Below are 13,326 nucleotides of genomic sequence, written 5' to 3'. Positions count from 1 at the left end.
GTTCGGGTCCGCCTCCTATTCCGCTGCTTCTTCAGTGGTATGGCTACCAGGCTGTCTCTGCACCTCCCTGCATGTGCATCTCTGCTGTGGGGGCTCGTCCAACAGCCCATTCTCGGCTTTGCTGGGTCATGCGGTCCGGTCCCGATACTGCTTTGGGAGGTCAGGGGGTTTTAATTCCCTCAACAGCTTGCTCTTTGGATCGCGTGCCTACTGTGGGGGGCAATATGTGCTTGTTATCTAGCAATTTTCCACCGGCTTCTGTCACCTTAAGTCATGTCCACAATCCTTTTTACCACCTCATCGAAAGCACAAGAGGATATAGTTGTTGGAACAGTGTTAAGCTCCTTGATTGCCAAACCCGAGGTTTTAAATAATTCAGTTTTGGTGTCATCAACTGAACTGTTTTCGGCGGGTGGGTGTTCCAGAGACTCTATTTCAAGGCATGGAGAAGGGATTCCAGTCTTGAGATCAGAGTAGGGCAGGGACAAGGCAAGATACAAGGAGGTAAGATTTTCAGATTGCGCTTACAGATGAAATTTGGTACAGCATTTACTCCAGCCGATGCTCTGGCAGTCTCCCGATGTATCGTGGATTGGGTCTTAGCAGACTCCTCCACTGCTTTTGATCTTTCGCTACAGAGGATCCTCACTTCCTCCATCTGGTGCCCCCTTAAATCCTCCTGCCGGCCGACTGAACTCTGTCGCCGAACTCCGCGGCCAGAAACTGTTTTTATGGTTTTCTTAAAGTCACAAGACTCCAATTTTCACACAGGGAACTTTACACCAGCAGAGTTTATTTTGATAGGTAGGAAAATCCAGGAAAAGATAGGGATAGTGAAGCATTTGTCAAACTCCATTGAGTTAATAAAATGGCATTTTATGAAAAACCTATACAAAGGTGTCCGCCTCAGATTTCTGACCCTTCACACCTGCCAACCTGGGTCATCAGGTTTGTGAAAAACAATGTGCCAGCCTAAGATGCAGAGACCCTGGCAAGTGCACACTGTTGTTGATTGCTATGCTACTATGACTGACTGATAGTTATAAAAAATAATGCTGCCAAAACACCACAACATAATCAAGCTTGGCTTAAAAGTAAGCGCTGGAGCTCAGAAATAAGTGCAGGGAGGTGGTTTTTACTACAAATCAAGTAGTAAAAACCACCTCCATTCCCGGGTCACCCATCTGTTTCAGTCTGTCTCCTTAATGCTCGAGTATTCCTATCCCCGCCCCCCTCAACCGCTCCCTCTACCCATGCTATCTACCGCTTCCTTTTTGAGTCAATGCAACTTTTCAGCTTCAACTAAATAACCTGTAGAATTTTCTCTAGACGACTTGTGTACCCCACTTCCTTTCCTCATGTTACTATGTACGTGATTTTCGCAGTGAACGTGTCAATGTCAGACGTAAATGCACGTTCCTCGCTTGAACAGGACAGAGCGTGGTGACGTTGCGCGCCGGTGCGGATTCATATGTTTCCCAAACCCAAAGCAGCGCTGCCTTGTACTTCTCTATAAAGGGGGAGGGTACTGGGAGGGGAAGAGAGAAGCGGTGACGGCTGAGTGGGGCGTGTCAAAAGCACGCCTATTGACAGCAAATAGCCACGCCTTTCCAGAAGCCGCGCCCACCCTCGGATGCTGCTTGTTCCTCAGCCATCCCCAGCTCTTAGCCGGCGCTTAGAGGAGGCATGGAGCGGCAGGAGTGTGCGGCGGGTATCACCTACGGGTCTTTATCGCGCTACCTGGACGGAGACTTCTGGAGTATGAAAAATGAGCTGCGAAGGCAGATCGCTGGATGCAGCCTCTTCCAGCAGAGGTATTATTGGCGGTGATCCCCGGGAAGGGGGCAGGGCTGTGGGAGGAGGGATGGAGATGCTTACACGTTTGTACACAGGATTCAGACTCACATCAGTGGTGGTTCTCTGCCCTCGCATGTTTAAGCTATGTGGAATGGAAACATATGCAGTGCCAACCCCAACCCTTCCCAGTCCCACCGCAAAAACACGCATGCAACCTCACACCTGCTGACCCTTAACTATTAACTCGACAACAACCCCCAACGCTGACCACGTATCTGTGCCCCTAACTTTGAGACTCTGCATTGACTCCTCACCCACATGTTGAGACACAGACTTACCACCTTATCGCATGACTGAGTTCAAAGTCCTGTTTGACTCGGAATTGTGCAATACACATTTTGGCATGACAGTTCGTCGATATTGTACATTGCAGGTCCAAAGTTGTTACGTGCACAGTGTTGCTGCATTAGCCCAGTCTAAACACGATCTGACATTTTTGTAGTGTTTTACACAGGTTTTATTAGTTGCATGAGGATGGATGTGGTAGATATTGTCGTCTTCATTTTTACAAATTAAAGCCATCGTCTCACAAAAGTTGAAAACATTGTTTTTTCCTAATTGTTTGTCTCATATGATGATGTACCTATCGGTCTCTACTTTTCACAAGTCTGGCCAGTGTAATTTCCCCCGCAGCCACTCGGGTTTTATATGATGAGGGTTTGCACTTTGAATAACTCTGAGACCTGTGCAACTTCATGGTAAATGCAAGTAAACGGTGGCATTTACCTGCCAGTAATGCCCTAGGATTACCAAATGGCGCTATGATATTTTTTTTTGTCTGCAGAGCTCTCCCTCGCTTGCTCACTTAGTGCTCTGACAGAATTATTAGCGATACATACAGGGCTACTGTTTCGGGTTAAAGGTATCTTATGCTATGTACAACACTTTAGGGACTGGCCTGTGTTTGATAAAACTCCATAAATAATGCTGATTTCCCTTTCAACCCTACTGAACAACCACTAGCAAACCCATTCTCTCTTCTACATCTGTCAACCAACTTGTTTTCTTAGTGTAATATGGCCAACGATAGATTCAGGTGGAACCATTTGCAATGCAACTGTATCCAATTGAATGCATACAGCAGACCACATCACGCTTCTGTAGAATCTTTAGATATTAAGTTCCCTGGTTGAATGGCATCTGCTTAAGGCCCATAAATCATATCTTGAAAAACAATATTAGTTTGGAACAGTTATGCAGAAAAAGTTGGTCTTGCAGCTTTCTAGAAGGGGCGATGTTAGTGAGCATCCTATAGCAGGGGTGTTAGGCAAGATTGTATGCAGTAACCCTGTGGCAGACTACACCAGTCTTATCCTCTTGGTATTAGGTAACCCACCTATTGGTATTGGTCTGTACTATATAAGTTGGTAGTGTGACTGAGCAGCCAGATTTATCTCAAGAGGGGTAAATGTGAGCTGTAGACCTGAAGCATCGAAATCAACGCATACAACACACTCTTGGTTTTCTAGTAAAGTAATTATTTATTGAATGATCAGTTTTAAAGAAGCATTCTTTAAAAAGGGCAATGTGCAACAAAAATATACCTCATAACACATTCTCAGAATCAAGATAAGCAAGTAGATGCTCTTTAGAGATGCTTCATACAGACTTCATACACCCTGGGGTAACTTCAATTGCTCGGACAGTAATGGCATTGATATATCACTTTTGCACTTGGTAAAATTCTGAGGTTGTGGAACAGAAAGGTTAAGGGAAGGAAAAGGGTTAACAGATTTTCAGAGCATGTGAGCACTTTTAAATCTCCCAACAAAGTCTAGATAAAACATTTTGCAGCAATATTAGTTAAAAAACTGTTTGTTTTTGATTTATAACATGTATACAATGATTATTTTGTTTTTTTTGTTTTTTTTTAATTTACTTGTGCATAATCAAAAGTACATGATTTTTACAAGGCTAAACATTGATTAAAGAGATCGGGCATGTATGGCTCAGTTACCAGAGTTCGAGCGTAGTGACAGGTAAACAACGGTTTGCCTGTGTATGAGACAGAGAATTTCCATTGGGAACCTCACCCCTCGCAGAAGCAGTTAAAGCGAGAGAATGGGCTGGGAATGCGCTATGCTCCAAGGGCGTTGATTTTAATAAACGCTGCTTCCAGCAATTTGGATGTTGCAACAGTCCAGCAGGTTTTTTCCCCAGAAATGAGACGGTACCACCAGGTGTCTTCTTCTATTAGTTGACGATCGACCCAACAGGGTGACAGGAAAGAAATTCGTTCTTTCGTTAAGGAAGGACAGTTCAAAAGGAGGTGGCGAACTGATTCGATAGACTCTGGAGCCTTGCATAGTGTACAGCTTTTAATAGCAGTTTGGTGTCTTATTCCCAAGATTTCTCTTGTGTGGAGTATGTTCAAGCGTGCTCTTAAAAAAATAGATCTTAATTTCCTATCCGGAAATTTTGAACAATAGGCTAAAGGAGTTTTTAGCCTATTGAACGTAGGAGGGAGGTGGCTCAGCAGCTTGCAGGCATGTGCTTGATCATTGGTCGTTATCCAATCCTGATTTTTCAATTTTTTGCTGACTCTTACTGGATTGGAGATGAGGTCACCCATGGTACACGCTAGCTCCTGCAGTTTGTTTTTTTGGTGTTCAGCCCAGTTGGCAAGAACCTTACAGTCAGTTGAAGTCGTCTCTTGAGCAATGAAATTGCAGATGGGGAGCCCATCTTTTATGTGAATCTTTCTGAATAGTGCTAATGTAGAAGCGTTCACCGTGGCCCTCAATGATAATAGGCCCAGCTCTCTTCTCACAGCCACAATGAAGTGAAGCATCCGTACCGTAAGTCAGAGCCGGAACCATTTTGCCCTTGTAGAAATTGATAGCTGGTATCTAAGAAAATTTACCGTACTTGCGATCCACCATTCTTAGTTGTGAAGTTAGATTTTTTGCTTTCGCCCATAGATGTTCTTGCATTTTGGCATCCTGAATACTTCCATCAAGAATTACTCCAAGGTATTTGAATTGCGAAACCACTTCAATTTTTGTTTGGTGGACAGTGCAGGGCCTAATATTTTTCATTGATGGCTGATTTTTGGAGAAAATCATGATTTTAGTTTTCAGTGTATTTATTGCCAAGTTGTTGGTGTCCATAAGCAGGATCATATCGTCTGCATATAAGATTCGAGAAAGCTTGGAGCCACCAAAGTTCGGAGGAAAGGAGCGCACAGTGGATTCCGACTCTTTGAAATCACCCAGAAAGGCAGCAAAAAGCGCCGGGGCCAGCGGACAACCTTGCTTGACTCCTCTTTTGGCTGAAATTTCCTTTGACAGAGACCCTTGTTTATTGAGACGGACACTTAACGTGGTGTTGGAATGCAGTGCCATTATTGGATTCAGGATGGCCTCTGGGCATTTCCAATTTTTTAACTTGTTCCACAAAAGCGTTCGGTCCACTTTATCAAAAGCCTGCGAGAGGTCGATGAAGGCCGCGTATACTGTCGGGGCCCCTTGTTTGATTTTCGCCTTCAAGATGTTGATTATCAAGATGTTTACCGACGCGCTTCCGTTCTTCTTGAAGCCAACCTGAAAAGGGTCTCTGCAGGGGGCCGAAAGTGGTCCAGCAGAAGAGAAGCAAATAGTTTTCCCAGGATATCCAACAAAGCTATGGGCCGATAGTTACCTGGTTCATCTCGACTTCCTTTTTTGAAGATGGGTATTATTATAGCTTTGGTCCAGGATAAAGGGATTTTCCTACTATCGGCACAGTGTTTGAAGAGAAGACTTACAGAGGGAACCCATTCCTTGATGTAAGTTTTTAGGTCCAAGTTGGAGAGGCCGTCAGGGCCCGGGGCTCTAGAGGATTTCAATTTCTGAATGGCCATAGATATATCTGTTTTGTCTGATAAATCGGCCCAAGATGACTGCGTCAACTCTACCCGCAGATTTATGGTGGAGTGTGGGGTCGTAAAAAGCGCTGTAAAAAATTGAACCCAGGCTGCTTCCTACACTGCGTTGAGCATATTGTTATGTGTGTTGCTCTGCGAATGGTTTATCAGATTCCAAAAGTCGGCAGTTTTTTTTGAGGCAATGGCTCTTAACATTGCTTCTGCGTCGTTTTGATATATAACTGCTCTCCTTGATCTTATCCATGATTTGTAGATTTTGTTGTGGTTTTCCCACATGTCCCACGCTGCCCGTGTATTTGCAATCGTTGCTCTGCGTTTTTGTTTTCTTAACTCCTTCTTTTTCTCTGCTATGAGTTTGTCATAATTATGAGTAAAGGATGATACCGTTGTTCTCCTAGGCCCCATCTTCTTTCTATGTTCAATCAGAAGCGGAAGGTAGTTGGGCCTCTGTGTCTTTCCGGAGGTGTTAGGAGTTTTAGCTATCTCAGCGTAATGCTGGGTTAGAGAGCGCACATTGGCCGCAGTAAGGCGAAGCCGGGTTTGTTGGGAATTCGTCTCGATGGAAGGAGAATACTGGTTACACAGCTTGACATCGGCTGACCATTCCAAAGTGAGCATGTTATGATCGCTTGCCTCCGTTTTCACCACCTGGTAGTTGAGAATTTCTGTGGTTAGTGCCTGTGAGACAAAGATGTAATCTAGAGTTGCCGTCGACTGGCCTCTTTCCCAGGTTGGAATGTGAGTATCTTCGCCCAAGATCCACGCTGCGTTGTGCATCCCTCTTGCAGCCATGAGGTTCATCCAGGCTTTACCTCTATGTTCCGATTGCGTAGTGGACACGTCCACAAGATCTTGTTGGTTACTGTGGCTGCAATTCGCATTAAGATCTCCGCAAATTATTGCAAACGGGGTGTTCCATTCCAGCATAATTTCATCTATGGTTTCAGCCATGATTTGACAGAAGTCTGCTGCTGTTGTTCTTTGCGGGTTCCAATACGTGGTTATCAAAGTTAGAGGGTGCTTATGACGGGTTTTAGTACCAGGGCGTAAGCTGTCAGCCTCGTAGCTCCACTCTATCAGGACTGCCAGAACCCCATATGACCTCTTCATGGTCTTGATAATTCTCAGGTTCTGTCCTGAACGAACCGCGATTAGAAGTCCGGCAGACGGGCGGCCTAACAGGCCCTTAATAGCTGGTGAAGACTCAATTTCAAATCCGTCCATCGACGGTTTTTCTTGGAGCCAGGTCTCTTGGAGACAGAAGATATCAAGCAATGCTAGATCTACGGTGCTGGGTTCCGCTAAGTGGGTGTGTCCTCTCGTATTCCATGAAGCCAGGGTCAAAGTCTTTTGGACACACAACTCGCTGGCTTCGGAGGATGGTTGCTATCTAGATCGTTTAGCACTCAGTGCGCCTTTGATCCAGTTCCAAGGACCACCTGCTGAAGATGTTTTTTCCCTACCTTCGCTCTTCCTGGTAGGTGAGCCTTGCCGATATTTTCTTTGGATGTCCTTTCTTGGGGCCGGTGAGTAGACTCTGGTAACATGTCTCGGCACATATGGTCGATGTTTGTCCATACATTGTTCACGCGGGGTGTCCCTGTTCTTCTCAATGCGGCCTCTTCTATTAGAGAAGTCAGATACAGCCACCGCATACGTTCGGGCGAGATGGTGTGTTCGTCGGGATCGTTCGGGAGAACGAACTTGTTTATCTGTCCATCGAGTTACTTGCGGTGAGTGGCGTGCGTCTTGGTTTAGGCCCCTAGGTGCTTTATTCTTGTCCACTTAGTCGCAGAAGTGTGCTTTTAAGGCTTCTCTCCGTGCAGAAAGATAATGAGACAGGCTTCGGGGTTTATAGCTGCTGGCAGCGACCCTATCTTCTGTCCGATCACTGGTGTTTTCCAGGGATATTATTTCTGATAACAAGAACCCCAAGGATTTTAATTCGTCTCCTACTTCCCTGGAGAGGTCCTGTAATGGAGCGGCGTATATGAACAGGTAAGCCTTGGCCTTGTTATCACTGTGATAGGGCTGAATCCATTTAAAGTCATCAGATTTCAGTTTCTTTAGACTGACTGTCGAAGATATGATTTTCAAAACTGTTCTTCGGTTTAGAATCATAAAATTGCCTTTACTGGAGATTTGTTCAATTTTGAACAAGCGGGTCTGGTTCTTCCTGTTCACTTCTGCCTCACGAGATTGTACACGGCTGTGTGAGTTGTTATGATGGGATTCCGAATATCCATTTTGACGATTTGTCTTTGCAGAGGTGTCCCTTGAGGCTGGCGGGTAAAACGTTCTTTCCTCTGAGGCTGCTCTATGAGATGTTGAGGTCTTCCTAGAATGAGCTTTCCGTGGTGGGGTAGTTATAGCAATGGGCCGCTTCTGAGTTTCTATAGACTTTGAGTCTGCAGCTGTTGGAGATTCATCGGGATGAACGGAGATGTTTGCTATAAGACTTGAGTCCAAAAAGTCATCTGCTGATTTTGGCGACTGAGTTAAGTCCGTAGTAGAGACTGCCAGGTTGCCCCTTACGGACACTGCACCCCCTTCTGGGTGGACCTGGGAGGCTGAATCACTTATCTCCAGTTTTTGAGGTAGGGACTGGGCGGTCGACCGTTCTGTCTTTTCTGCTTAATTTTAGTGTTTTTTTTTTTTTTTCCCCCAGGAGGGAGAAACCTCTGACCGGAGCCAGATCCCCCTGTCAGTGCTTCGCTCACCGTAGATCTATTTGGCATTGTTGAAGCTGAGGGTTTATTTCGGAACAAAGGTGCTAGCTCCTCCCTGTCTGTAAATGCATAGGTCTGTGTGGATTTGTGGACCACCGCGTCCACAAGTCTTCCTTTGGAGCATGTGCGTGATGAGGAACAGGGCACGTCTTCCTCCGGCAAGTCTCTTTTTTTTTTTGTTGAGTATCCTATTTTAGATCAACTGCCGCAATGAAGCCCTCCAAGAAGGTAAGCTTGGATTGAATGATAGCTAGAGATGCAGTATTGTCTTTTGATGTATCCGCCAGGGATTCATAGAGTTTGCTGAACGGAGCCATTGCTATTGTGATGGCAGACATGATCGTTGTCATGTCCTTCCTCCTAGTAGGTGATTCTTTATTCCTCAGAAATTCGGCCTCATTGGGTCTTGCATTCTTGGCAGGTCAGTTCTATCGATGTTGCATTAGTAACTGAATGTCTCCGTCTCAAGTCAGGTTCATGAGACGGAGAGACCGGTTTAGGTGTATTCGAGTGGGCTGGAATCAATACTTGTGCAGACATCTCTCTTTGGGATGGATATACTTTAGGATGTAGGAGATCCAAGATCTCTGATTCTCCATGCCGAAGAGGCCTGGCCTCGGGGAATAGAGACTGCGGCACTATGCACGGCGGAATAGTGAGGTTAGCTGCCCCTGCATCTAGTTGCGGAGATATTGATTGCACTGGGGTAGTGATCATTGAAGATTGTGGGGGCGGTATGGACGAGGATTGAACCGCTATAGTGGTTTGCCGAGAGTCCAGAGCCTGAGGGGCATCGGGCTCGTCTGACACTGAGCTGGGAGCTGCCACCTCTGCTGTTTTCCTGCACTTAGAGGCCGGCGGGGTTTGCTCCAATGCTTCCAGTATCTCAGCATCCGATGGTTCGGAATCAATGAGTGCCTTTCTTTTCCCCTGTGTCTTAAAGAAGTTCAAGAGGGCATTCGACAACATGGGGGTTGAAAGGAGACTTTTCCCCGATGGTCTTTTTTTATGGGCTAGCGGAGGCCCCGTTTGTTTCGTCTGTTTAGTATTCTTTCCATTCGGATCCGCCTGATTTTGTTGTGGTTTGTTAGACAGAAAACTTTTACCAATGAGGCCTTGGGACGGGACATTTCTCTGAGTCGCCTTCCCTTTTTTTTTTATATAAAGGTCTTTTTATGTTAGACTGTAGGGACGGGTTTGGACTCCCTCGGGATACAGGGGAGAGGTCCGAGATAGACTCGGATTCTGATTCTGAAATAGCTTCAGGGGGGCCTCTCATCCTTTGAGGGGTAGGGCGGGCAGCCATGTTCTGCTCAACGACCCTAGATGGAAGAGGGCCCATAGGTGAATCCACAGTACTAGGATGTAAAAATTTCTCAGAAGACAGGGCCATTGTTGCTGGGACTATGGGAGACAACGAAGATAGGGTTTTCCTTACCTCATTAGGTTCTGTGGTCAAGACCTCCAAAGGAGCGTGCATCATGGCCGTGGTAGTTTGTAGGGGTAGAGCATCTGATCGAACAGTCAGTTGGTCGTGCCTCTCAAGGGGGGTTACATCCTGTGGCTGGAGCTGCGTCTGAGGAGATGGCTCAGAAGGCTTAGGCACATCCAGCATTGCCTTGGTAGAGACAGGCTGGGATACCATTTGAGCAGGTCCGCCCGCCAGAGCCGCTTCCCTCAGGTCCTCCCCCTGGGGTCCTCCGACCCTCACGGGGGGCAGACCACTCGCCGAAGCGGTGTCGGGGCAAGCAGCGCTGGCTGGCGGGAGCATGTGCACTCCTAGGCCGTAGTTAGCGGCGGAGGAGATTGGAAGCTCTCCAGGGCCTGTCACTGTGGCCTGTAACACAGGCCCATTGAAGACACAGTTAGTTGCCGCAGAGTTCAAAGTGGGGAAGGTCCTTCCGGGAAGCAAAGAGTTTGGCGCTTTTATTCCACTAAGGCCATCTTGCCCCAAAAAAGGGCTAGTAGACTTATAGTTCCTCGCTTGGGCTGAGTTGGGCAAAGGAGCAGTCAAAGCAACAGCAGGTCTGTATTGGAGCTCGTGGGTGAATAGGTCTGCGTTAGAAGCCGAGTTTTTTGACATCGCTTCGCAGGAGGTGCTTCTCCGGGTCTTCTTCCATCCCAGAGGGGCTCAGAAAAGGCACCAAAAGGTGCGATAGGGGAAGGGGGGGGGGGAGTTGGGGTGAAGACAAGAAGTAGGGAACAGGGACAGAAGGGAGGAGCTAAGAACGGGGGAAGGCAGGAAAGCAGGAAGGCAGGAAGGGAAAAGTACGGGGAGGGTGAGTGCCGGGGAGATAGAAATGGGGATGAGAGAGGAAGGAAGGAGGGGGAAGGGAGAAGGGAGGATGTAGCGCACGGGCCGCCTCGGACAGCAAGTCACTGTTCCTTTTCAGCAATGAGGGCAGAGCACATGAAAATAGGACGCGAAGCAGTTCAAAGGGTCATGATAAAGTCAGACGGGAGGGGTGAATAAGACAGCCTACCTCCCGTCGGTGCTGCACAAGCCTCCGCTCCACTCTTCACGTCCTGATGCGGACTGGTGCAGACTGGAACTCTGCCCGGAACTGTAATGAATATGATATTTCTGTTGATGGAATTTGATCAGCCCTGATTTGAGAAAGACGCAGACGTCGAAACAAGTGTAATCTTAAAGGGCAATCTTTCGAATCAGTGCACAGTTAAAAGCTCAAAGCTTACAACTTGGAGAATAAGAGGCAGGGTTTGCCTTTCTTTTTCTCCTCCATGATAAGGGCGCATGATACTAGCTGTTTTTTGCATGTTAGTTAAAAAACCAATGCATCACCTATGACGAACAGTTAGAATCTAAGTCAATGGGTTAGAAAAGTCTGCAGGGAGCCAGGACAGCCAAAGTCAATTTGGAACAAAGTCTATGGATCTGAGGCACTTCTTAGCAAAAAGTCTTGCACACAGTTAGAGAGTTTGTTGAAGCCAATCACTGTTGGGCCACAAGCTGTTACACTTGTGGAAAGTTAGAGCTGGAATCAACTCTAACAAAGCATCTACTGCAAGTCTCCACTGAGAAAAGAAAGCTACAGACTAAAGGTACCCATTAGTCAAAACAGTCCCTTACGTTAGAAGAAGAGGATCCAGCTGGATTCTGTCCTGGTTGCAGTTCCTGGGGCCTCAGTCGTGGGGACAAGAGGGAGGACATCTGGAGGACCCCTGCACTGCAGTTCGAAGGTTAGCGGCAGCTATGGGCTCTTTTCAGTTCAACAGCACTTTGCGGTTTCAGCTACTGGTAAATAGCACCACCACTGCGTATCTTGGACACTGGATGGGCTTCCTTCACTCCTTGAATCCAGCACTCTGGTGAGGTGACTCGAGCTTAGGTCGTCCTGCTTCGGGAGAGTCCTGCTGGTCTTCCTGGAGCTTCGGTCCGGCTTAAAGACATTGCACTCGACTATGGCTTTCTCGATCTCTCGCACTCGGTTGCAGCAGCAAAGAAGTACAGCCAGTTGGGGAAGGTCTTCCAGCAAAGTTCGTCTTGGGGTTAGTTGGTCCCACTAACCCAAGGGAAGAAGTCGTCCTCTCAAGCTTCGCTATTCGATTCGGAAAAGGAGTTTCAGTACAGCAGCAGGGCTTCACCGGGCAGTTCAACGGTGCAGGAGGATGCAGCAAGCTTCTCTTCACAATTCCTTTGACGGGTGTTTCTTCAGGTGGTCGACTCTGTCTTCTGTTCAAGAAGCCTTGCCTTTTATGCAGGTTTCTACCATTCATGCACAGCCTAGCTGTCACTCACACAGCAGGCTGGCTGTCCAGCAAGGACAGCCAGCCAATCATGACTGGGTGCATTCAGGTTACCAAAGAGACCAAGGACAGGGAGTTTTGGCACCTCCCTCACTTCCTGCCCTGCCAGACACACTGGAGCCAGAGGCGAGTTTCAGTCCTGAAGCCCGCCAAAGGTAAAACTAACAAAAGGGTTAAACCTGGTTTGGCACGCAAAGTAAAACCCAAGAAAGACCTCACAAACAACAAATGGCGAAGGAAGAAACTGAGCCATTTTGACACAATGGTCACCCATGGGTGCTACACTGCAGCTGAGGATTTAGCCTGCGGTAGAAAAATTCAGCCTGTGGTAGGAAAGTTAAACCACTGCCACCAGCCATTTAAAGTAGTGAATGGAATATAACAAATATTACATGAGTAAGTAGGAAAAGGGGCTACTAAGTAACCCCCAGCACTCCACATAAGATGGGGTGTGCTGGACCTACATAGGAAAAAGATAAGTAAAGTCAATTTCACTTTACTAATCTTGGGAATAGTAGTTTACCCAAGAGAAGGTAATTAAGCCTAAGGAGAAATCCAAAGGACTTCTCTGTGACACAGCATTGAAGGTGCTGTGGGTCACCATACAAAAAGTAGATGCCTATGGAGTTTGTCAGACTCCAAAAACAGAGGAAATCTAGAATCCAAATCAGATCAAAGTACACAAGGGTGAGAAAAAGGTCTCACTCACTCCAGGATAAAAATAGAAAAAGTCCTAAAGTCCAAAAAAAGAGCAGGAGGTCTCTAAGGTTGGAGGGAATTGGCACAGAAATGATAATTCTCCCTAACAAAGGGCCAGAACATTCTAAATGTCTGGGGCTCGCTTAAGGTGTCACCCCATCCCCTCAAACTGTGGATGGAGTACTCGACATCAAGTCGCAGCCCTCTGATGACCTTGGAGTTGTGCTTAGTCAACCTGTGGCTCCCCACACGTTGCTATAGATCTAGTGACCCATACCCCCAGCAAAACTCTAAAGGCTGCCGATTTGCACTTCAGATAGAAAATGAATGGTAACTATTTCAGACCCCACAAGATGGGGGATGGTATCCTCGAAATATAAAGACCATTACAGCATTCGAACAGCCGCA

At 46.8% G+C, this 13,326-nt stretch overlaps 1 protein-coding gene across 2 annotated transcripts in view; it reads left to right on the top strand.

Annotated features, from left to right (window-relative positions):
• Positions 1-1,541: 1,541 nt before the first annotated feature.
• Positions 1,542-13,326, top strand: part of ACOXL (acyl-CoA oxidase like) — a 1,650,624-nt gene continuing 1,638,839 nt past the window's right edge. Inside the window, exon 1 of one of the 2 annotated variants that reach the window (XM_069606843.1) lies at positions 1,542-1,814. In XM_069606843.1, coding sequence (XP_069462944.1) covers positions 1,687-1,814 — 128 coding nt within the window. In that variant the 5' untranslated portion in view covers positions 1,542-1,686. The remainder of the gene's footprint in view (positions 1,815-13,326) is intronic. The other variant, XM_069606844.1, reaches the window with a different exon arrangement.

Source organism: Ambystoma mexicanum, chromosome 4p (assembly GCF_040938575.1).
Source record: "Ambystoma mexicanum isolate Mex_15411 chromosome 4p, UKY_AmexF1_1, whole genome shotgun sequence".
Taxonomy (NCBI): Eukaryota; Metazoa; Chordata; class Amphibia; order Caudata; family Ambystomatidae; genus Ambystoma; species Ambystoma mexicanum.
Note: the sequence above shows the minus strand (reverse complement) of the source record. Positions and strands in the feature narration are given on the sequence as shown.